At 39.5% G+C, this 26,461-nt stretch overlaps 2 protein-coding genes across 15 annotated transcripts in view; one reads left to right on the forward strand and one right to left on the reverse strand.

Annotated features, from left to right (window-relative positions):
• RPS6KA5 (ribosomal protein S6 kinase A5) overlaps positions 1-19,720 on the reverse strand; it is an 81,656-nt gene extending 61,936 nt beyond the window's left edge. The window contains exons 1-2 of one of the 3 annotated variants that reach the window (XM_055798133.1): positions 19,153-19,720; positions 6,977-7,048 (exon numbers count right to left, since the gene is read on the reverse strand). In XM_055798133.1, coding sequence (XP_055654108.1) covers positions 6,977-7,048; positions 19,153-19,225 — 145 coding nt within the window. In that variant the 5' untranslated portion in view covers positions 19,226-19,720. Of the gene's footprint in view, positions 1-6,976; positions 7,049-17,846; positions 17,868-18,780; positions 18,848-19,152 lie in introns of those variants that run through there. The other 2 variants (XM_027793195.2, XM_027793193.2) reach the window with 2 other exon arrangements.
• A 461-nt stretch (positions 19,721-20,181) lies between these two features.
• Positions 20,182-26,461, forward strand: part of DGLUCY (D-glutamate cyclase) — a 47,731-nt gene continuing 41,451 nt past the window's right edge. For 2 of the 12 annotated variants that reach the window (XM_055800946.1, XM_055801009.1), the window contains exon 1: positions 20,182-20,382. The gene's annotated coding sequence lies outside the window, so the exon portion shown is untranslated. Of the gene's footprint in view, positions 20,438-20,471; positions 20,496-21,884; positions 22,023-25,781; positions 25,874-26,461 lie in introns of those variants that run through there. The other 10 variants (XM_055800973.1, XM_055800954.1, XM_055800926.1 and 7 more) reach the window with 10 other exon arrangements.

Consider the following 26,461-nt stretch of genomic DNA (forward strand, 5'->3'; position numbering starts at 1 on the left):
TTTTTACTGTGAGTGTAAGAATAATCATGAGACAACAAAGGAAAAGGCACAGAAGTACAAAACATTTAATGATCTGAATAAATTTCACTGTATTCTTGCATGATATTTGCCTAATAACCTCTTTCCTCCGCACTTTATTCTTATAAAGAATTTGGAGGCAGAATTCTCACTATGCAGGTATCTGTCCACATGAATTAAAAACTGGGATGTGGCAAAGTTGGAAAGGCATACAGCCCTAGCAGCTAAAAACAGGAAAGAAAAAAAAAGGAGCCAAGCAAAATCCTTAATAATAATAAAGATCAAATAATAGCATTCTGAACAAGTATTTCCATTTTTTACTGTCTACCACCAAACTGTCAAAGATAAGGCATTGTCACCCTTCCTTAAATATTAGATAGGCAAGAACTCTTTTCAACATCATTATTTCCCCAAGAACAAGTTCCCTGTCCCATTGAACAAGAGAGTATAAGATGATAAATAAGAAAGGCAGAAAGTGACAGGAGAGGGTCAGATGCATCTTAAAATGTACTTTCTGTCAGCATTTGCTTTTGTGCTTTTTTACCCTTGGCTTTTTAAAAAAAGTTAAAGTAAATAGGTATGGCAGGCAATACAGCCTAACTTATTTTTCTGTTTTAAAGAAAATGAGTTTTTAGAAGGTGGCTCTCATATCTAAGACAATCTACACTGAGTAATTATTACAAAAAATTAAGGTAAATTTTCTTCAAAATTGCTTTGAAGGCACTGCATACTGCTGAAATCAGATGCAGTCAGAACAATAAACCAACAGCTGCCTGGATCATCTTCTTACTGCTTTCTTTCTTAAACAAAGATTGCATTTGCTATTCTCTCCAGTTATACTGAACCACCTCTGATATTAGTTCCAGTAAGAATCTTGGCTACAGATCTCTAATGTCCAGATTCTTTCAGAAGTCTCTGATGGATGAGTGTGACAAATATGTCCACGTTCTTAGATTGAACACAGTCCCCACTTTTCAGTCTGCTCTCCATACAGAAAAATAATTTCCTATTTCCCAACTCTGTCTCTGATTATCCATCCCACCTTCCATTCAGCATTCATTATAGCTATCCATAGCAAAAACTGAGTAAAGTATTAACCAGAGTTTGGAATTATTTTTAGACACTGCCTAATTTTGGCTCACTCTCCTGAGCAGAGTAACCGCACTTCTTTCTTTCTCCTCCTTTTATGAGAATATTTTATATTTTCTTCAATATGCTTTGAAAGATCTAACTTGCTTTCAGCCTTAACTTTATCAGAATACTTTCTGACCTCTTAGATGTAACTTCATTATACCTTCTTATATAACAAGATTTTTGAGCTGATTATTTAAATCTGACATTCATCCTACCAGTTTTCTTCCCTTCATATGAATATATCCTTTCAGATTCTAAGTATATTCCACATAAGGAGAATACCCTTCCTGTATAAGCACTTAATTCCAAAAGATCGTGTATAAAATATTCTCTTTTATATATGGCAGTTATATTCTTGTTTCTAACTATTTTTGTCTTCATTAGTGCACCACAGTTCAAGCAATAGACCGTATTATTAGAGCATATGCTCAGGAACCACTTGTATTGTTGCTTCTTAAGCACAGCTGAAAGACTGAGTGAAAGTGGCATTTATTAAAATCATGAGAGGCAACAATTGAGTAGAAAAAAAGGAATAATCAACGTGCAGAAAAATGTATGACCCAGAATGCACTCTACATTAATGTTTTTTAATTTTAAAAACACATTTACAAAAAATGAAGCAAATAAACCAAGTGGGCATACATACACCAACACAGCAACCTTCTCTTGCTGTTCCCTTTGCGGCTTTGGGAAGCAATTAGATTTCTTTGCTGCTGCGTAACCCTGTTCTATAGAATAGACACTAGTTTTCTGTGTTACAGGAAAAAGGCTTTAACTAGATAGGAGGGACAGCTGGAAACTAATTCAGTGGACAGGAAATCTGAAAATTCCAAATTAGGGAGGCTATACAGTGACAGCAGGAAAAAAGGACTTAAAAACAAAAAGAGACTGGCATTTCAGAAAGTATATACCGAGTAGAACACAGGCAAGTCAGAAGTCAAGTAAGCAGTAATTTGCTCCCAGAGCAACAAGTACATTTTTAATAGCTTTCTTAGCAGTGGCATACTGTCATCTATGTTGTTTTACTGACTCAAATGGGCAAGTTTATTCTATTAATAGCTCCTTAACACAACATAAAAGGATCCAACTCAGATTAAAAAGGCAAACTCAGATTTTTGCTTCCTTGTATTTTCCTGTGAGGCTCAGGTCAAAAGAGGAACATGTATACTATGATGTTCTTTTAACACCAAAAAGCAAAACACAACAAGCATGCTTCTAATTGAGCACATACAAGAACAAACCAGACATAAAGGAATGAAAGAATTATGAAATTATGGCAAACCATAGTGTGAAGAAAACATTGTCACCAAAAAAAATGAATAATCACAAGAAACATCAGTACACAAGGATACTATTTCTAATAACCTTGGTATTTTTGTGGGGGGTTTAAAAGATAAAACAAAAATGAAGATTTAAATTAACTTTCACTGCTGTTACCTGAAAGAAACCAACACCAAGTCTATATGTAATAGCAACAGTTTTGTATACTTAAACAAGTGATCACTTAATTTAACATATTGTATCATCTTTAGTCATTCCAGTTGCTTCATAACAGACTACACTTAAAATACTGTCATTAGTTAAAATAGCATCTACAGTCAACACAATATGACTGTGAGGTTTCAATATATTCTGCCTTGCATTACTGTAGGTCATTTAATTATCAGATAGTTTGAAAACACTTTGCATGCTGCATAACTACAGCGAAGAATTTTAAAACAGCATCATAGCTTTCGTTTAGCATTAGCTATATTACAGTAATATCAATAATACCTACAAGCTAACACCAGGATAAGGCTTTCACTGCCAGAGTAGAGTTCTTGCCTAAAAATAACAACAACATGAAACAGAGGCCAGATGCCCTCTTCCTTGTTGTTCTTTAAACTGCTCCCCAAAAAAGCATTAGCATCCCTCTTGTCTCTGTGAATCCTTTTGTCTAAGATGACCTCAACCCCCAGCCCCATGATCAATTTACAGAATTTACTAGCGTAAAGGAAGAGTAGTTCTCAAAATCAAAATAAACCAACACCCCAAAACCAAGAAAACACAGTTTTCTCTTATTATCCCGCCCATAATTTTGGGGCAAGTTACTAATGAAGATACAATGGGTATTTGAAGAGGTCTCCAGGTTCCAGGAATCATCCTGCCTTCCCTACAGGGCCTGATTAAAAACAAAGGAATAAAAAAAACAAGGAAAAATACCCAAAAATCAGCCTCACACACACACACCACCACTTGAAAAATACCTGAAATACTTCAAATTTCTGAAATAATTAAATTACCATGCTTTTTTTCTGGCTGAAATGTAAAAGGCAACTAATAAGCACCTGCAACTTGCAGGCTAGCCAACAGGCAGCTACTGTTGAGAGAGATGGCATATAGCTTCACCATAATTAGATTGCCAGGTATAAACAGATAAAAATTAACTAGATATACATTGAAGAAAATATCCTCCTTTCTTTTTCTAATACAATAAAAACTACAGAACAAGATCATTACTATCAATACAGAAGGCATGCAAATATTTTCTGAATTTTTCTCATTTTTTGTGAGAACAGGCCTAAGGGACAGCAACTAAAATGCAGACAAGCAGTTTTGTACAAGAGAGTACAAATTCTAAATAAGGCCCTACCTTTGCACAGTATCACTGAAGGCAAGTCTGCAGTAAGAGCCTGCTCTTCTAAATATTTCTGACTTGCTATAATCACACTGATGTAAGTTTTCTTTATGCTTCGTCTCATTCCCCCAAGTAAACATATATGCTGGTAACAAAGAACTGAGAAGTCAGAGTAGCTATACTCACCCCTCCAACCTCAATTCAAGTACAAGAATAAGAAGTTTCTGGGCTTAACAGGACCCCACAACTCATGACAACATATTTAAGATCTTGTAGCAAAGTGTGCATGCAAACAGGTGGTTAGTGTCTTAGGAATTTTCTGAAAAAACAACCTCTCTGCTTTGGGAGTCGTGGGGAAAAAAAAGCAAGGTACATTGCAAAGACAGACATATAGTCAGTTAGATAGCTAAATAACTGAATGTATAGCCCCAGACTTTTCACATGCAGCAGATACTGCAAGGTCTATGGCACTTAAGATGGAGCACTCGCACAATAATTCTTGCTATTGATAAGGTAGCTCTAGAACTTCCTAAAAACTAAGTTTGTAAAAATGTGTTTGTATGTCATTAAACTAGCAGCACCAGAGTCAATTTGTACAAGTTTTCTGTGGTTCTGTAACAGTAGTCCCAATGCTTACAAAAATTTATTTCACAGTAGAACATTTCAGGATCATCTCTGCCAAATGGACAGTATCTTCCTTCAGCTTCTGTTCTGCTCTGCTCTGCCAAGTCAATGAAAAGGACACAGAAACTCTTCTGACCATAACAAATAGAAATATACTGGAAGTAAAGATGGTGTTCAGACCTGCATCAAATTTTTGTTGGATGATATTTACAGAAGAAATACCTTAACACAGGTATATCCTATCGTGAAATAATGTTCTTTCAGAGAAACATCTTGCAAGAATGAAAGGGGATATTTGCTTATTGCAATCTCCAGAATGCTTCTCAAACTAGGAAATTAAACTATCATCAGCAAGAACATCTAGGAAGATTGCAGAATCTCTACTACTGGAGGCTTTTAAGAATAAACTGTTGTCAGGGATGATGCAAGTGTAAACTGACTGTGTCTTGGGCCAAGCAATTAGAGAACCTCGTCAAGTCCATTCAAGTCCTGTTTTCAGCAGTTCCATGTTAATCGTAACACTGACAATGGTCACTTCCTCAAAAGCAAACAGAACTAGCTCCTTTCTGACCAGGTCATTTGCATTTAATGCTGCCCAGAAATTGGCAAACAGCAATCTCTGACACCTCTACTGCACTTGTCTTAGCTGTCGTAAGCTTAAGACTGAACAAAACTTCTTGACTGCCCTGATGGTCTAGATATCGAAAGAGAGAACCTCGGGCTATGACTGAAACTACATATTTTTAAAAGTGCAACCAGCATTTCCTTGACAAAACAAGTGCTACTCTTCCTACAAATGCCATTCCAGGATACCCAAGGTGTCCTTGGATTCCTAAAGTTAGTGGGAATCTTTCAATCAGTTCCTGAAATAGTTTGAAGCCTACTAAGACAGAAGATGTTTCTGCAGCAATGTGACTGCAAGAACAGGATGAAGACAGGCAAGCATGCTTCCTCAGCTTTTTTTTTTCTTCACATATACACACAGTCAATTCCACTGTCAACCCATTAAGCAGCCTTTTCTGAAAGGGGTCATTCAAAAATTACCCTGTTAACCTGAGTGAATAGGATGGCTTTGCACTATGAGCCTAAGGACTAATTGCTATGATTAAGAGTCTGCCAAGCCAAGAGAAATTTGCCTCATCTGTTCATGAAGAAGAGACAGCATGGAAGGTACCAATGAATGACAGATGACAGTTTAACAACAGCAAAAGTAGTACTTCAGAGGTACTGCCTAAAGACAGTAGGAGGAAGACAGGCTACTACTAGTCTGAACTTGAAAACTGACCACCAAAACTTAGTTTGTATTCCAAATGTAAGAGTTTGAAAGTAATTTTAAAGTGATCTCAGACTAATGGTAGTGGTAAGGGAAAAGGGAAAAATTCAAATATGGGACTGGTTTTCATACACACATATAATTAAAAATCCAGCCAATGTTTCCATCAGCAGGAGAGAGACATCCTCACATAAATGCATAATAAGTAATTTCATTTTTGTAAACTCCACTCAGACTAATACTGACCACTTCAGCACAGCTGCTTCCACCTATGAATATGGAACATATATTTAAGAATATTAAAAGCTTCCTTGCCTCTACCACCAAGTGCTGATGTTTAACAGCAAGGGTTGAGGTTTTTAAGCCTGTTATATTTTTCTGTTTCTGAAGTAATTTTTTAAAAAATTTGAATTTATTCTCAGCTGATTTAACAGCTTAATGAATTTAGGAAAGAATCTATATGACAGCTAAATGTGAAAATCAAAACCCTTTGCTCTTTTCAGTGACATAGCAGCTTGTGCAACTATAGCCTCACTGCTAGCCATTAATGGCTAATAACACCCCAAATTTAGTATCATAACTAAAAGCTTCTACAGACCTTGATGATAGTCTACCTTCATGATTATCCCAATCTACTCAACACTGCATCTGATGTTAATAGTGACATAGAAAAAGCATAAACACACTAAGAAAAATAAAAGTCATTACTTTCAGTTTGTGTATGCATCCCTTTAAGAAAGGGGAAACAAAGCTTTTTTGTTCGTTAGTCAGCAATCCTACAACATCTTACAAATCTCCAACATTGTGCTGAAATCCAAAATACAACAGCAAATATTTTCCATCTTAAGTAGTACTGGGATTTGAATAGGATAGAAAAAGACTACTAGAGCCAATGCCAACCCTCACACATACATAGTTAGAGCATCCTTTTCAATAATGTACTAACATTACTGTTTTTTTTCCAGAAATTTGTGAAAACGTAGTCTGAAAATCTAATGAAATTATCAAGATCGTGGCTTAACTTAGATAAGATTTTTTCACAAACTGTACTAAATTGTCACAAATGTCAAGCCATTTATCTTCCATTTTTTTGAAAAAATGCATCTTCAAAAGTGGTGTAAGCTAGAACATGTGACCTCCAATTTTGCACAATATTTGTGAGGGAGAAAAAAGATATTATGCTATGCAATACCAAAGTGATTTATTTTCCTAAACAATGTTCCAGTTACCAAAGCTTCTGCTAGAGAAAAAATTTATGCTTAAAAGTAATGCTTCCAATGTTCAACTTAGAAAAAAAGAGTACAGCTTACCCCCTGTTCCAAGAACTTTCAGGAGCTCAAAGTTTTCAATGCCAACTTTCTCTGCATGGCCTGTCAAATTTGCTGAAAGAAAAAAAAAAAAATATTCACATCAGATATGCAGTACACTGAAACATCATCCTGACACATTACTACAGCTTCAGTAAAACTTATCAGATCAACAAAATAAGCAGCACTAAAAGGACACTCCATTTGCATACCATAATCTTTCAGTTTGAAAAGTAAGGGAGAGCACTCCATTTTCTTGCTGCTATGAAACGCTATAGTGTTTCCAGAGGTTTAAAAATCACAAAATCATAACTGGAATCCATCTAACTTGTATACACTGCCTTTCATCCTACTGGGTACCTCTGAAAAGAGTCTAATTCCACCTTGTCTGTAACTTCTAATTGCATAGTTATAGACAGCAATGAGGCCATCCCTTAGCCCTAGCACCCTGAATACTCTCATGTTCTTAGATTATATGGCGCTTGGGATGACACAAGCAGAGCTCAGGTAACTAACTATTCAGCATTTAACATAGTATTACTAAACCTATAAAAGCTCCCCACTACTATCAAATAGGAAAGATCTTGCATAACCAACAAGTCTGGAAAAATCTAAGCTGCTACAGAGTTGTTTAATTTCTTGGGGAGTTTGCAAGAAGGAGGTTCTACATTTATACAAATCTTATACAACTTTGAGTTTTTGGTTGGTTTTTTTGTGGTTTTTTGTGTTGGTTTTTTTCTTTTTTTGTCTAACAGACATTCTTCTAAGCAGGGAGGTAAAGAGCCCTATTGTAAGCAAGAATTGTGCTGGATTGGTTTGTTGTTGTGTTTTGGGGTGGGTTTTTTTTTCCTTTTGTAAGTTGCTAAAAGCAACATCTTTCATTCCTAGCATAATATTATCCACCCACTTGCATCAATATGACTGCAGGCCATTCAGCAAAGCTGCTCACTGAAATGATCCAAGTTAAAAGCAGTAAGGCAAAAGTAACTAAGTTTGATTATTCTTAACTAAGCTCAGTTCCCTGATACACTTTAATGAGCAGCTGCATAAACACTTGCACTAGCACAATTAAGGATGCAGCATCAAGCAGCAGAAGCTGGCATGGCTGCTAAAAGAATGCCTCTCAAAGAGCAACTTCAAGTCAAACTGTATGTCTAAAGGTTAGTTAAAAAAAAGGCAGCGTAGGAAAGATGTGCAAGAAGCTTTCCATATCAGCACCACAGATTTCAAAGATTTGAAGTACAAAGATCTCTTAACCAAGAGGAAAACTCTTTGACAGGAGATGCTGCAATTAACTCTGTTCAATTGAAATTCTCATTTGGTTTGATATTTCTAAGTAGCTGTATCAAGACAGTGTACTTTCTGAATTAATTATCAAAATGTACAGTTATTCTCCATTCACAAAACTGCATTAACTCAGAACAAACAGAAAACTTAAAGCTTCAGAAATACACATCTCTGCAAAGAAGGAACAAGTACAAAAAATACAAATATTAAACAAATTTAAAAGCAAGGTTCACTACTTATTCCAACAATCCTAGGAACCTGTACACATACTCAAACTGCATCCAGTTGGGATAGGGTAACATTAGTGCTCTCATGCAAGGCACTGATGTCTAAAATATTATTTCCAATTCTTACCATTTATCTTTACAAGAGATTAATCAAACTTGGAATAAGTGCAGGCAGACCACTTGAAATCACTGGGAGATGAGAAAGTCTAAAAGAGCTTTCAGATTTTTTTTCTTGTACAAACAGAAGTACACATGACAATGATTTTTGCAAGTCTGAGGGAATCTACAAGCTATCCTAATATTACATATAAAAAACCCCACCAAAAAAAGCTCAAAACCACACAGCACAGTGGAATTATTATTGGAGAAATACTACTTTTGTGATCGGTAGCATTTTAATAACATGTACTAAGCAAGACTGTATCAGAATCATTAAAAAAATCAATGAGGCAATATGCTCCACATGAATTGAACTGAAGCTTGCTGCACTACTTTCACTGCAAATAAAAGAAACACTGTTGCTAGTGATACATCACAGTCATTGCTGAAGTCTGCAGTAAGGAAGATGCCCTCATGTGCCAAGAAAGGAGTAACAGCAGGTAAGGCAAAGCCAGACTGAGCTGGTGTCTATATAATTAGACTAGTACCTTGTGTCACAGTTAGAAAGCAGTCTGCCTTGAAGCAACTTAGTATTACATATTGCTCTTCTTAACAAGTACTGAGAATGGTACTCAGTGTGAACAGTTTCAAAACAGTGTCTTTCCTGCCAGGGAGAACAGGAGTCACAGACTATCCTAACAAGACCAGGGCTAGAGCACCCATGGTTTTAATGAAGCAGTGGATGTCACCGAAGAGATTCAGGACATAAAATTTCTCTAGATATAAGCTAACTGCTGAACTCCGAGCAGGGAGCAATTTTTCACTGAGAAATCCACTGATTTGGATCTTCTGTTACAGAGTACTCCAAAAAAAGCATTATCATCTCACATCTTTTAAGAGCTGTCAGCAGAAGGCTTTTCAATTAAACATCATTCTAGAAAAGAAAACAGTCATTTAATCCTATCATATTCTTGGAACCGAATAGGAAGACAGAGTGGAACACAGAAATGTTGCATCTCCAGTAACAAGCTGAAGATTTGTAGTGCTGGCTACAGTCCTAAAGCAATCCAATCCCTAAACTCAATTCATTAATCTAAGCTGTATCATAAACTCAATTTAACTGGTATTCCACATCCAATAGTGTTAGTAAAACCTTTCCAACAACTTTCATGAAGTTACACAATAAAAAGCTGAGTGATACCTAGTTTGAACTATTATGTACTTGTTTCAATGTCAGCAGTAATTTTGCACTATCCACTTAATCCCATTTTTACTTCCATTTAGGATATTTAATTGCCTTATCAAAAAAAAAGAAAAAAGAAAAATTAAATGGTATGAAGGTTATTGTAATATTATTCTCATAGTAAAAGGGAAAAATTACATCACAGATCAGCATATGATCACTATAAAATAAGTCCCACCTCCTCCTTTTTGCATTATACTGGGAGAAAAAAGCCATCCCACAAGACCAGATAGCTAAAAGGTGCTGTATAACACAGAGGTATGATAGGACACTTGAGACGTACAAACTTTATTGTTCCCTATAAAGCAAGAAGTAGCATGACCCTTTAGAAAAAAACAACAAAACAACCAAACACTGAAACAAAAAAACCCACCAAAACCCCCACACAAACAAAACCCCACACCCAGATCTCCAAAGCTACAAGAAAAGATTAAAAATTTCCAGAAAGTGCTTCTCCCAATACTACCATGGCTTGCTCCAACAGTTTCAGTTACTGCACTCAAGTCCATCTCTGAAAGTCACACCCCAAGAAAAGCAAGCTGAAGAGCTTGTGCCATATGCTTACCAACAACACTTACTAGAGCAGTTCTTTGTCTTCATATGCTGAAACCAGGCACAGCACTTTTCAACATTTTAGCTGAGATGAGGTGCAGTTTCTCCGGAACTAAAGTCATCACACCAACATTTCCTTCAACTTGCTTTCAGGAGTATACGTAATTTCCCAAAGATCAGTTATCCTATCCACCGGTTGCTCCCAGGAACCCAAGTGACCACTGCTGGAAGATCTTCACAAGGAATCCCTTCCGCAATTACAAGACAACTGTTGCAAGTTTGAGAAGCTTTAAAGGATTGCAACAAGAAGGCTACTGCTACTACAGACAGAACAGTTAAAGGCTTCTCCCACCTCACAGGCATCACCATGCTAGGATCAGTATCAGAACATGACCCAACAACTGCCCATGCAACCTGCATGAAGACAATGTAAATGTCAAGAATGCAACAGGATGTACACACCAGCATCTAGCTAGCATTATTTCTAGCAAGTAGTACCGTAATCTTTCAGTGTACACAAAGATGCTCTTCAGAAACAGTGGCTTGGGAATGCTCTTGATTTAACAATTGAGCACAAAGAAAGCAGTTTTGGAAATGGAAAATTTACTTCTTCATGCCCTTTTTTCTTCAAGTCTGTTGACACATCAGCTGAAGAGTACCAAGGAAGGGAATCAGGCTTGGACAGGCAGAAAGTACTGCCCAAGTCAACAGGATGAGCATTTCTCCACAAATGATCTGAAGTCACACATGACACAGCAGTATAAGGGATGGTGGTGTATCATGGAATAAAAAGCAGTAACCTGCCTACACCCTCTAGGAGACAAGCTAACTGCATAGGTGCACAATTAGGAAGAGCTTCCATTTACTGATTTTCTGCTGTAGTTCACAGTAAGCAGCATTAGACCAACACAGGTGAGTATACAGCTGAGGCAATAGCAAGATATAACAGATCAACCCAGAAACAAAGACTAAAGGGAAAGCCCAAGACATCACGGCATCCATAAAAACAATGAGGAAACAGTGGTACTGGTTGGAATTTTCACCTCTGAAGTAAAAAAGAAAGCAAATATCTAGAAATATTCTCACTGTAAAGACAAACCTCTACATGCAAGGACACCAATGCGTGGAAATCAGTACTGTCATTCTCAGCTCCCTGAAGTAGGACAGTCTGTTTAACTCTGGGAACCAGAACAAAATATTTCTGCTTGATGGAGGATCTCTAGATGACATAAGAAACATGACTGTCACCTGCAATATACCTGAACTTTGAAATGGCCATGTGTGAGCTAAGAACTGTGCAAGCTAGTACTGTGTAAAGACTATTTGTTTTTAATTGTACTTCTTAAGAAATAACATTTCAACAGCAGTTGTTTTCAAGTTAAAATGTGCTGTGTCCTCTGTTTGTGGACTCCATTGCATACAGGTTTTGAAGCAAACAAACGAAAGTAGAGCTTCCTCTACTGAACTAGATTCAAGTAACCTTCAAAGACAAGCTCTGCCCAAAAGCTGTGACTTGTCTCTGCTGTGCTCTGCAACGTGAGACAGCTCTGCTATTTTATTGAGCAGAACAATGAAACTCAGACAATTTAAAGCAGCACAGAGGAAGCAAGAAGGAAAACAGGACAGAAGAAATTCTGTAATACTTCTCTATTACGTGTCCAATGTGAGGTACCAAGACCAACTTTATTCTAACTTCTTCAGAGAATGACCCATCTCCACTCACCTAACAGATCTACTTTTAAGTCACAGCAACAAAGAACAGATGCTGGTTTCAAAGTTGTATGAACACAAACTCGAGATTATCCTTTACTCAGAGTGAAGAGTGGGTGGTTTTCCTTGAAATTAAGCAAAACTAGCAAATTCCTTCCTGAAAAAAAAAAAAAGCCAAAACAAAAAAAACCCACCACGTAATAGAAACCACACAACTATTGCTTGTTAGACACCAAAGAAAATACATCTAGGATGTTATACTGGTTTTCTGCTATATATAAAATTATACTTTGACTGTAACTGGTTACAGCAACTGAGAGCTATCTGTTAAGTGAAAAACATTCCACTGCCCTTCAAATCTGACAGACTGAGTATCTGAACAAGAGTATCATTTAAACAGGACAGAGAACTACCTTGCAAATTTAAAATGGAATTTAAAGAGCATACCATCTCAAAGATTACCTGCATTTTTCTTAGGCCAAAAAAGAAATCAGAGCAAAAATAAAACATGCACACAGTTCTGAACTCACATCAAAGAAAAGAAAATGCAATTTGTATTACTCTGAACTCCAGGATCACAACTAAGATAACGGGAGTGACAACTCTTCATTCTCTGTATTAGATGCTTAAAGAGGAGACCATCTGAACAGGGGGGGTGGGGGTGGGGAGAATAACAATCAAGATCCCAAAGCTGCTGATCCCATTCTAGAAGGCCTAGAAGCCAAAACTTTACACAGCCAAAGATGACAAAGACCTCTGAAGTACTAGCTAAGCCGAATGCAATATGGAAATTCAGAAGCATGAAATGCCATGGGGAACATGACAAGAAAGTATCATTACCATTATGAAAACAGACTGAAGTTGCAGAAGACTATCCCACCAAAGTTACCATTTGTACATCAGAAGACAAAGTAAAGATAAAAGTGTAGATATCTGAGATTAACAATCCAGACTCACGATAGTCTGAATTGAAAAGTGTTCCATGTTAAGATTCATTTGTGTTCATCAGCAGTAGCCCTTCTGCTATTACAGAGGTGATTTTGCTATGAGGTTTAGCATTACTGTGAGATGAATCACTAAGATTCAACCTAGAAGCACCTCCGTGGTTAGCTAGAAGCTTAATGTGCAGTAATACAATACATCATATAATAATCAAAAAAATACCAGAATGAGATTAGGTAAAATGCTAATGAATAAAGTTGCTATGGGTAATCTAATGCCAAACAGAATCGAAACAGATCAAAACATCTAAAGACTCTGCATACCTTTTCAAACAAGAAACTGTATCTAAGTATAAGATATGAATCAATCATCAAAAATCAGTACAACACTTAAAAAATACACTAACACTTTATTCAATCACAGACACTTTGAACAGTGTTAAAAAGTAGCAAAACGTAGGTTAATTTATCAACATAAGAAGAGCAACTGACAACCTCAATGTTGGTGAAAGGTATTTACATATTAGTTCATGAGACATTAACCAGGAAACTAAGAATTATTTTCAAAATTATCCTCTCTCAGGTATAGTTTTTATAACCATCTGTCCAAGCCAGCACAAAATATTTACAGGCATCAACAAAAAATGGGAAGAGGAAACAGTCACAATAGCTCCCAAAACAAAACACAAAACCAAATAAAGTGACTGTGTGTAACATGAGCCCTTCATAAACAGAGTCATCTGCCTACCTACAGAATGAGTCAGAAGCAAAGAAATCTTAGCAGAGCTTGCACCTTTGCACCTCATCATGGAGTTGGAGGGGGGGAAGCGTGCGCGGGCACGCAGGAAAGAGAATGTTTAACATAAGATACCAAAAGATGCCAAGCAATGAAGGGGATCAAATCACACCCTCAGATACCCAGGCTTTCTCATATGTTTAATCAACTCTGGCAAGTCTTTTCTGAATTGCCTCCTGAATAAAATCCCGGAGTGAATTCAAGTCGCATACAATTCTCCTAACTCTTGTGGAATCCAGCATGAGCTTTTAAACCATCATATTTAGAATACATTGGAGGAAAGCTAAACAAGCTGACAAAGACAACTGTGACTACTAGTCTTTGTTTAAGTCATACATTTTATAGAACAACACTGAAGCAATGAAAGCAAAATGAGCAATGGTACCAGACCCTTTTACAGATCATTTTAATCGGGTTTATTACATTCCAAAGCTGGAGCAGGGGGACAACGATGGGGAGACAGACCAAGAGATCAATAGTTATTCTCCTCCTTCATAATCAAAGTTTATCATAATCAAAGTTACCAGAAGATAAATTCCTACACTACAAAAAAATTTTTTAAGTATTGATTCTGTGAAGAGTAAAATCCACAGATTTAAGTTGTATTAAAGACGATTCATAAACTTAACCCTCTTAAAACACTCTTTATACTTCCCACAGCAATATGAAAAAAATATATATTTTAGTGCTCAAAAGACAAAAGTAGAAGTAAAAGCAATCCAAGTTTTGAAATATTAAACTATTAATATCTCCTGATCTCCAATCAATATACAGAATTAGTACAGAGTCAAATCTGTGTCTTACAGGAAAAAATTTTAAAAGTATCTTTCTTATAAAGCTTTCCTTCTAAAAATAAAAAGTGCAAAGGTGACAGGTACAGCTCCATAGCGAAGTTTGAATACTCTATTTAATGCATGATTCATCATGTTTTTTAGCCATTGGAATTTTCACAATGCCTTACAAAGTAACATGAACCTTATAGTTTACAAATAAATCCATTCTAGTTTAATTTCTCATTCAAAAAGGAGTAAATAATAATTTGCAATATTAAACCCTTCAAATAGTCCATGTATTTATTGTCTGAAGCCTTTCACAGTTTCATACTGAATTATAAACTAGACTATTTGACTCAAGTGGAAATTCCAAATTCTTCTGCCTCTGGAGCCCTGCAGCCCATCACTACATTGACTTCTGGACTATACATGCCTTTTTGCACATCATGTGTTATAGTCAGACAAGTTGCAAACTAAGGCAAGTTCTTTAGCCCAAAGTTTGTGACAGCACTAAAATGAATCCGGTATCCTCTTCAAAAGGGGCTTGCCAAAAGGAAAAGAACAATGTCTTAAAGCAAAACAAACAACATATATACAGCCTATCACCCATACATTCATGAAATGCTTCACAAATTCCCTTCAGGATCCCGGTTTTGCTACTCTCTGCCTCTCACTGGGCAAAGCAGGGAGTACACATGCATGCTGCACGACGGGCAAACTCCTACCTAGTCACATACACTGAAGGTTCAGGATCCTTTGATCCTTATTTTATTTTTTCCCCAAAACAAGAGGTATGACAATAGCCAACAGGAGATGGGGGATAAATCTCACTGCTAACAGTTCTATTTCCTTCTTACCTCTCTACATCACAAGTCTTTCCCTCTCTGCCAAAATCCTGCCCTATCACACAATTTTTTTTCTCAAATAGCCTTTACATTTCCCATTGTTCAGTTCCAAAGCACTACCAGGAAACAGAAAATGTGAAAAAGCAACTATATTCTTTTTTCACTGTAAAGAATATATAACTTCTTAGGTCTCCAAAGAGATTAGAAGTTTTACTAACTCTGAGGTTCACCTGCAAAAAAAAGCAAAAAGAAAACCCTTTGCCTCTACAACGTTCCAGAAACAGACACTGGAGAAAATTTCATTTTCTCATTATTTTCACTGTACAACTTCAGTGAGAATCTGAGACAGAGACAGTCACCACTTCCTACCATTTGATCTCTGGCTTTTTTTTTTTTTTCTACTTCCTGAAAAGGTGACTCCACTTTCCTCAAAAACTCATTTCTTTCCCGAAGTGAGCAAAGACAGATGGTAATAATTCTGAAGTAGCTGAATTGTGAGATTTCTGTGAAAGAATAATTAGTTTGTGTGACAGGAAAAGAAAAAAAGTTGCTAAATATATTAGGAGAAAATCATTATTAACTGAAATGCGTCCTAAAAGTCACTGCTGTGTCTGGTTTGTAAAACAACCAACTGAAGGAACAGTCATTGAAGCACAGGCATGCTTACAGTTTCCCCAGCAGTAGGGGGACATTCTGATTCTTTGTATCATTAAAATAAAATCTATATACACAGAGTGGTGCCCAGTATTTGTAATACAACAAATCACATGGCATCTCACAGAGGCATTCAAATGTTATGCACCACAGTTCCTTCCCTATCACAAACCCAATCTACATGCCTATGAAGTGATGTTTTCTCAGCGATTGCTTTTTGGTCACGCAACAGAGGAGTTTCAGGGCCCTAAGAATATGGGATACAGAGCTAAAATTAAGGTTGACCCTACATATCAAAGCCAGCACTGTAATTTCAAAATCAAAGCTTAAAAGAGGTCAAACCATGGTATGATAGAGATAACAATCAGCTGGAAGCTTGTGTAGAAATAGCACTGCATATGCTCTAACTGTGCATTTTCATATGCCGCATTACTTGCCTGAAAGTAACAACAATCATCTGTTTCATTCTTGAAGATACTAATTTCATCTTAAATTCAAGTTTTATAGTTTGTTCACTTACTCAGTTGACCATAACCAATGCCTCTAACACGTTTAATATTTTTAGAGCCATTCCAAGACACAAGTAATATCAAATGCAAAGTATAACTGTAGGTTCACCTGCATTTTAGTTTATTTGACTATATAATTCTTTGTACTTTGAGTTTGTTATCAAAAGCTTCAAGCAACTTCCACAATATGAAAATGAGACACTCCCTTCTCAAAGAAGGCAGTATTTCTACCACAATAGTACATTCTTTCAAAGCACTGTGGAGACTGACCTCTTTTTCATCTTCCAACTGACAGCTACTTTCAATATGTAATTCTAAATCATATGATTAGTCACAGAGCTAGCACCGCCAAAGAAAGAACACTGAGAGGAGTTCCACTAGAGGAACACTACAATCTAAACAAATCACACATTAAAAAGATATTCATGGTATACAACGTCACTATTCAAGAACAACAAAGATCCTCTGGCTTCAATTCTAATTTTGCACATCCTCTCAGCCTCTTTCTCAAAATGAAACACAATAATCACGCTGCATGCTTAAAAACTGTAGTGAGTTGACCCTAGCCAGTAGTTGGGCACCCACACAGCCAGACCCAGTACAAAAAAACCTGAGGAAAATATCCAAAGTACGCTATAGATTATTTACGTATTTCCATATCAATAGAAGCTGACTGCAGTTTTTATCCTCAAATTACCATACCTCTGTGCATTGTGTAAGGACAAGTTTTGAAACAGTATCTTGATAAATCCTGCATAGCAATGACACTATTGACACCTTCAGGAGTAGGAGTCTCCCAGGAGTACATGACAGAGTAGCTCCCTCCTCCACCCTAATGCTCCAGAAATAGACAAGCCATTGCTAGAAAGCATTTTTCAGAAAGCAGTTTTCTAAATACTTAATAAGGAAGAGCAAATGAGGAGGGGAGAAGCAACTGAGTCCCACTAAACTGAATTTTAGAAGCTTAAAAAGGCACAAACAAGGTTGAGAAATTTAAAATTAAAAGTACTGGTACTTCCTGAATCTGCAAAGCTTTAAGATCATGATTAAAATGATAATTGCTTATTCTGCTATATTAGACAGCTCTTTGTCTAGATTATATGAATATTTTTATTCTTCAAACTATCTTTAAATAACTATCCCACAGGGATATGTGCTGTCTCAACTTTTAGAAAAGGCACTAGACATAGCTAGGTAAACATATAGAATAAATGTATTATGCTTCCTTTCCCCTTACCCCTTTTTCTCCTGCACACTGAAATCTAGCAACTCCCAACGAGACAAGTATGTTTTCCACCAACAGTACTGCTTCTTCTTGAAAGAAGGAAACTACAGTCCCTTTGGTTTCTTGGTTTCTGCGTAGCTATCAGGAAGACCGCCTTTTTTTTTTTTTTTTTTTTTTTTTTTTTTTTTTTAAAGCTGCAGTGATAGCTACGTGCCGCTGGGGCACCTCCACCGAGCCCCTAGACCCAAATGACAGGGGGACAGAAGGCTGAACACGACGAAGAGAACAAGTACCACCACTCGCCTTCCCCATCGACCCATTACAGTGTCAACTACATTAACCCAGGGGGCGGTTCTCTCAAACTTCTGCGATGAACACCATAGTATATTTACTTTTACTTCATCATGGAGAAAATAAGATGGTGAGAGAAAAGAAATTAAGGGCATGGGTTAATAGCACCTTCACTATTAAGACATATAGAGAATATACATCCTGATTATGTTTTACACGCACCCTCAAATTGACAGTAAAATCTAGAGTTACTGCAATATTCAAGTTGCCTGGAAACTTCTGAGAAGCACTGAGTCCCTATTAAAAATATATAAAGATCTTCCCCAACACAACAACCTACGACAGAGCATTTCTGCTGTATCTTTGAAAGATCATACATATTTCACACGTTGAACTACTTCTCCAGAGGGTCTACAAGTAACTACTGAGCTGAAAGAAGATTTCGTAGACCTAAAAGCCAGATAACTGCGGCTACATGTTAGCACATTCCCCTCCCTACAATTCTGGCATTTCACCGAAGTCAGAGAAAAGCTGTCACACAAAACGACATCATTTAGGACTGTAACAAACAGCAACCGTCGCCCCCCCCCCCCTCCGCCCCCGACACAGCCATAAAAGTCAAACACATAATTAAAAAAAAAAAAAGGCAGCTAACCCTTATCTCCTTTCAAAAGCGTCAAATACCACTGGGGCGGTGGGTCAGAGGAGCCAAATACGCAGTAGAAGTCCAACTGAAATACTTCTTTCAGAAATAAAAGAAGGGACCCCCCCCGCCCCCACCTCACACGCTCCTGCCCATGTCTTTCAGCTCATCCTCTTTTTCTTCCTCCTCACCGAGATTTCCCTACTGGTCCCGATCAACTCTCCTGAAGCTCCTTCCTCAGCACTTCTCCCCCCAGTCCCGGCAGCCCGGGCCCCCACCGCCACCCCCTGCCGCCCTCCCCTCAGGCAGGAGCGCTCCCTCAGCGCCCCACGCCGACACCCCCCCCGGCCATGACCTCCCCGGCCCCCGGCCCGCCCCGCTCACCGTTCCTCAGCTCGTGCTTGACGGTGAGGAGCGGCAGCTCCGCTTCCTCCGCCGGGCCCGAGGGTCCCTCCATGTTCTCACAGGCGGGCGCTCCCCCGCCTCTGCCGCTCCCCGTGTGTGTGAGCGTGGAGGCGGGGGGACGTCACCTGGCCTAAGGCGGATTTTATTTTCCAGGGGCGCTCCGGGGGAGAGGAGCCATGCAGGCGCGTTGGGGGCGGCTGTTCTCCCCTCCGCCTCGGGGAAAACGGAAAAACAACAACAACAAAAAAAAACCCCCACCAATAAACCACACCACCCAACAACAAACAGTTATTAAAATACAGGGAGGCACACGCACGTCGGCTTCCCTCCCCCGGCCCTCAGAGCCAGCCCATGTCCTTGCGGCTCCCCTCCCCCTTGCTCCGGCCGCCCTCCCCGCCCAACTGCAGGGCGCGGAGCCGAGGGGAGCCGAGCCGAGCCCGGCGCGGCCCAGCCGGGATAGGCTGAGCCAGACGGGAGGAGGGGGCGCCGTGAGGAGCGGCTCCTACTCAGGCGCTCACGCCCCCTCCCTCCCCCCGCCGAGACACTCATTGGGCGCGCGCGCCCGCGAACCTCAGCGGCTGTTGGGCAGAGAACGTCCTACGTGCCTCCCCCGCCCTTCCGCCGAGCGGCGCGCTCCCTCATTGGGCCACCGGCTGCGCCAGGCGCTGGCTCCGCCCCCCGGCTTCCCCCAATCCCTTCTACTCCCTGATCTTGTTTGTAAACATTCCCGCCCGCCTCTCCCACTCCCCCGCCCGCTTGAGGGCGGGCGCTGGGTTGCCTAGAGAAAATGGAAGGCGCTGATTGGCCACTGCCAGCGGCAATCATCTGAGGGAGCTGAGGTGGCGCCCTTCCTGCGGGTTACGGGCTGCTTTCATCGTATTTGTGGGGGGGAGCAGCCGTGGGCTTCCCCACTCGCAGTGGCGGCAGGGGGGAGCCGGGCAGAGCTCCAGCCTGGCGCGGGGCGGCGGGGGCGGCAGCGGGATGGGGGAGCAGGGCATCCCCTCGCCGAGGGACGCGACGCGGCGGGGAGGAGCGAGGGACGGCCGGGACGGGGGTTCCCGCAGAGCTCTGGCCGCCCGCTGAACCTGCGCCTCCCCGCGCGGCGCGGGCGGCGTGTGCGGGCTCCCAGCGGCGGCACGCCGGCGCGGCGCGGCCGCCTCCTTGGGCCGGGGTTAGCGCGGGAGCTGCCGCCGTAAGTGTGGCACGTCGGTATGTCCGCCTTCAGCCAGCGCTCGCCGCCGGGCGACAGCGCCGCGGCCGTGCGGTACGCGCTCGGGGCACGCAGGATGCGGAGTCCCGCACAACGGGGCCGTGGGTGGCGGGTGAGCGCAGGCCCGGCGCCGGGCTGCACTGAGGAGGCCGCGGGCGGGGGGGCGGCCGGGGCTGGGGGAGCAGGCGGCCCCGCGGCCCGGCCGCTGGGCAACGGGCGGAGCCGTCGCCTTGGGGGCTGGAGAGGCTGAATTTACTGCAAGTTAAAACAACCTGTGAGGTCGCTGAAAGGTCACAAAGCAGAGCGGGGCTTGGGGGTGATGGTGGCTCAGGGCGCGCTGGTGAGGGGGCGGCCTGCCTGGTTGCGGGGTGAGGGGCTGGCAGGTGCCGCCCGGGTACCCTGCTCACAACGCACTGCGCGGGGCATTCTCATGTGGTGCCATTAGTTGCGTGCGACACGCTATCCTGAGAGTGGGGTTTGGTTCTGGTTTTGAGGAAGATGCGTCTTGAATCTCATTAGGCCTGTTCATCTCACTTAAGCCTCTCAGGCCTGTAAAGTTGTGGAAGCCATCTGACACATCTAAAGACATCTACTTTTCCTTGAGACAGGTCACACAAGTCACTTTTCTCTCCGCTTCTTATTTACAGTAATTTCTGGCTTGTTGCTTTTGAATGCTGTGGCTTCCTGTCATTTGACACTGCGTGACAAGAAGCTGATTTACAATGCCGTGTCACACAGGACAGCTCTGCTCAAGCAGAGTCTGATTCTGGTACATCAAACGTCAATGAAAAAAGTGTCCTCTGTTAATCCTTTATTCACATTCCAGTATTGCGTATATTTTTTGTGTGCATTTGTATACATATACATAAAAAATACATGTAAGTATATATACATACACGCATTTCTACAGTTCCCTGTAGAGAGATTGGGTTGAACTATTTGAGGTTGATAAGGGCTTTCTACTATAGAATCGTTTAAATACCAGACCTCAGTTTCAGGGTGCTTCTGGGATGAGTTTTCTTCCCAGAAATTAAAAATATTATCTAAGGGTTTCATAGTATTCCTGGTAAAACTTTCGAAGGTCTTTTCTACAAAGCACTGCAGGTGTTCTGTTGAGGTATCTCCCTGTAGCATATGATACACACATGACTTCCCTGAAAACATCCATCCAGCTACTGCCTTTCCAACAGTATTATATCAAGGCTATAAATATAGAAAGTCAGCTTGCAAAAGATGTTTCCAAACTGAAAAATAGATTCCCTAACTTCTGTCACTTGATTTTAGAAGCCTCTCTATTGCAGAGACAGTAAATGTTACATCAGCATAATATTAAACCACAAAAGGGAAAATAATGAAAATACAAAATAAACTGATAAAGTTAATTTTTAAATTAAATGTTTGCATCTTTGTAACTAATGGCTCATCTGTATAATTAGTGGGGAGTGTCAGTTTTTCTTCTTTACAAGGAGTAACAACCACTTCTGATTATTCTGTGTCCCAGATGTTACATTTTGAAGAGACCAGTACTGTATTTCATCCAGTGGCTGTACTAGCCTACGCTTTGGACTACCTGTCCCTGGCAGCCTCAGAAGAGAGAAACTGAAATCTGACTCCACTCTGTTCCTTACTACCGCTCAGTGTGAGTGGAGCTGGCATTGAATCCAGTAGTTGCTAATAGTTTTGGTTTCTGACAATCATAGCTTGACAGACTTTTATCTGCTTATTTGCCTCAGGATAAAAGCTACTCTTCATTCCCTTTAAATTTCAGCTAAAACAGCTTTAAAGAATGAGGTCATGACCCTAAAAACATCAAACCATGGTTAGTGGTTGATTGTTGTAGCTGCTGGCTATGCATATAACAAGACAGAGTGATTACCCTATATATTTAGGTTGAAGTTTTCTGGGCTTGGAAAGTACTATTGCATGAGCTGAAAGTTCATTGTTATCACTGAGGGACCCACTGATTTGCTTGCACCTTGGAAAAAGTAACTGAGTAACATGGTCATTCCATTTAAAAAATCAAGATTTTTTAACGTTACAGTCTCTCCAGTGTTAACATTTTTGCAGTGGGTTTCTCGTGTCATATCCAGGAACAGCAAAGCAGCCCTATTGAATGTTTGGAAAGAATCCCACCTTTTGACAGACAAAAGAGCTATAACTGCACCAAAATCCTAAACCTCTTGTCAGTAGTCCCTGAGTACAAGACTATGTTCAAGTTTTCATTTCAACTAAAATTTTGGGAGCAGTGGAGGATTAAACTTGGTCGTGTGCTTGATTTAAGAGTGGACCTACCTTCAGTTGGATGGTCCAGGCATAGTGGGCTGGTTTCATTACCTCCATCACCTTTGCCTTTGAAGCAGTATCCCGTGGCTTTGCAGTTGTAAAAGGACACAGTTTTGTCAGCCTTAAGTGTGGACAAGATTTACAGATAGGTGGAAACATACATCTATATCTGTACCAGAAAATAAAGCAGATAGGACTCATTCTTGTCAGGGCAAGTGGCATGACATGGCATGGCATAGCTTGCATGCACACAGCTAAATTCTTTCCCCTTCAAAACAGGGTGGCCTTTTCCGTACTGCCTCCTGGATTTATGCAGATTGAAAACTGTTACTGAGCTACACTAGCCCCCAAGTTGTATGAGGACATTGCCTAGGAGAGTACTAGTCAGGGGCCCAGCCATTCCGAAAAGCATGCCAGCAGTCAGAAATATGGATAGTCATGTGTCAGAGCTCAGATTCTGCCTTTGTCCTATTTAAATCACTGACACAGACAGTCACAGAGTCAGATGAGGGAGGAAATTTGGCTTGAGCCTGCAGCCAAAGCAGACATGTGAAAGTACAGAACAATGGTGGACTGTAGACCCACGGGGGGTACAAATGGTCTGTAAGAGATTCCTTTGTATTTTGGAGAAGTAAAACCACCCTTGCTATGTAAACTGTGCTTTTAGAAGTGCAGCTCTGAGTGCAATTTAACTGACTGAAAATGTTATTTGCTTTTTAAATACTCATTTCTGTGTGTGCTATAACACTGAACAAAAAATTACTATTGGTATGATATGCATTCAATAAATCACCTCTCCAATGTTAAAAGGAAAAACATTTGATGTAAAAATTATTAAAAACTATGGGGTAATGCAGAGCCACTCTCATTCCATAGTCTAGATGTGTTTTTTGTAAATAGCATTTTCATGTTTGTGTGTACAATAAGAGCAACCTGACAGGTTAATCAACCAACAGTTCAATGTTTGGGCTGAGCATGTGCTGCAAGTTTGGGAACATGGAGTAACAGAGTTCTAAAGATAGATGTCCCTTCTCTACCCCACAACACAACTGTTCAAAAATATGCGTCTTTACTTGCCATTCCTAATTGTGAAGAGAGGGAGGAAAAAATGCTGTGGGAAATACCCACATGGAAAGATATTATTGAACTTCATTTAAGAAAAAGTGTCACAACATTTCCTTTTCGGTTCTGAAAGAGGTGGTGTGCCAAGATGGTTTGAGGGCTGAGGTGAAATTGAAATGCTCAGTGTACAGACTTCTGAGAGGAAATGAGAGAAAGAGAGAAAGGAGAAAATGAGTGCGATAGCTGCACACTTCCAGGGGCTCACTACTTTACAGTTTTGAGGGACCTGATTTACTTTCTTTTTGAAGGGCATCTGCCTAAGGAAGACATAGTTTCTATGGAGCTAAAGCTGGGGGCGTCTGGGGCTTTCCTGTGGTCATCAAATTGTTACAGAAATAGGTGTTATTTTCAGAGTACAAATGTTGCAAAGCCAGATGATACACAGTGTTCCCCTTAATCACTCCAGGAAGAGCATTTGCACAGCAGGGGAAAAAGAGGATAAAATTTTGGAAACCACAAAATGAATTTAGGGAAGGACTGCCCATGAAAGACAGTCATGATGTGAAGCAGCTTTTGTGTGAGATTTTAGCACAGTATTAGTTCTAGTTCTAGTGTCTAGTTTACATATATTCTCTGTGATCTTTTTAAAAATCTGCAATTGAACATTTTGTGCTTGATAACCATCAGAAAAACACACCAGGTCGGTAAATTCGCTGTTTAAAGCATTTTTTTATGAAACTGCTCTGGGCAGCAGTTTTACCTCTTTAAAACCACTTAATGTCTTACCATGAAAGGAGAAGTTATGCTAAGCATCCAAGCCTAATAATTCTCTTAACGGAAGTGGTACAACTCTGTCAGGAAATGGATTGTTTCTTGAAAGAGTGCATGTAAGTGAAGATGTGTTACTGATTCTAGGGTTACATCTTTGATTAAACTTAAGTCCTGTTTCAGTTACTATTCAGTTCTTTGCTGAAAATTCATTTGTTTTGGGCGTTTTTTTCTTCAGTAACAGTACAGCTACAACTACTATTCCAGGCAACACTTTCAAAAGTTTAATTGTTAAAAATCTACATGGCTATAAAAGAGAAATGATAAAAATATTCGTTATGTTACTCGGTTTCTGATGAGGAGAATGAAAATGAATGAACGCTGTCCAGAGGGGAAAGGAAGAAGACCTATCTATTAAAACAGAAATAGGGGCTTATTTCAATTTCCGCTTAAATGCTTAAGCTAGGTAGAGATGGAATTTATAGTTAATACAAAGAATTGGCTTTTGGGTCCTAATCCTCACTCACTCATAATAATTTGATATCATTTTTAAATCTGTTGGAAGAAACATAGAGCGCTGTTCTACATAATGGTGTTATTAAACCGCTGAGTAATACTGACTGCAGTGTAATTAAACTCAAAATCCTTTTCAGAAGACTCAGATATGAATTCTGACTATTTTGAAAATTGACTGTAAACTTCGGAGAAGGGGACTTTAGGAAGGAGAAGCTAATCAAGATGATCTGAAAGCTAGAGATGAGGAAATTAAAACTTTTAACTCAGCATGGAGACCATGAGTACATCCTGATAGTTGCAGAAGCCATGCAGCTGCTTTCCACCCCCAAAGAAGGAAGCAAAAACATGAGGAAAAAAGTGATTAAATAGCAGAGCTTAAAGGTATGCATTGTAGTTCTTAAAGAGATCCTACCAAAAAGGAGATAAGTGAAAAGAAGTGCCACATAAAATGAAGGGGGAAAGGCAGGTTTTTAAAGCATAAATAAAAACTAGTAAGTTCATTTCCACAACTTTTATTGCTACTGACATATTTAAAGATATTGCATATGTTAAATTAGCATAGAGCAAAAAAGGGGTTTAACAAAGTGAACAATATTGCAGAGATACATTTTTCCCTTTTCCCTTTACCTTGACAAAAGTTGTATAATTATTGATTTTGAATCTACTCTTTTAAATTCAAAAAGATAAGATGCTCCCATGATTTGAAATAACAGAAGAGAAAATTCTGAAACAGATGGATAAATTTATTTTATATATATATTTTTTCCAGACTCAGGTGATATGCCTCCTGGAGTTTGGAAGGAACTTGGAGCTCCTCAGAAAAAGTACTAAAACTCCCATTAGTTCCAAGTACTATATCAGGTGACTGGAAAGCACCTCTTAACATAGTGTAATAGAATATTATATAATATAATACAATATGATTTAATATAAGCTGCATTACAACTAAAAAAAATTATTTAAAAGGACCAGGAAAATGTTTTGGTGAAAAGATTTGAAAGATTACCTTTAGTTATAAAGAATGGGAAAAAAAAATAAAGGATTGAAAAAACCCAATAAGTAGATAAACATGATTCCATGAACACACACCAGATATAAAACACTACTGTGAAAAATCAGGTCCTAAACCCAGTATCTAAAATGATAAATGGCAAATTTTCAATAAGACTAAAAAAAATGGGGATTTTTAACTGAAGTTGCATCATCTACACTGGCACTATAAACTGTATGACTTGGGACTAGAGATAACCGGTAACTGGTACTCAGTAATTCTACCATTTCATTACTTTTTTCTTAAATTTTTCATCCCATAATGATTTATTGAGATATAGGGTACAAACTAGAGTATGTCTAGCTCAGCATCCCGTCTCCAGCACTGGCCAATAGCAGCTGAGTAGTGTTACAGCAAACTGTGGTAAGAAACTTCTAAGGTTTAGCTATGCAGTCTAT

Source organism: Falco peregrinus, chromosome 1 (genome assembly GCF_023634155.1).
Source record: "Falco peregrinus isolate bFalPer1 chromosome 1, bFalPer1.pri, whole genome shotgun sequence".
Classification (NCBI taxonomy): Eukaryota; Metazoa; Chordata; class Aves; order Falconiformes; family Falconidae; genus Falco; species Falco peregrinus.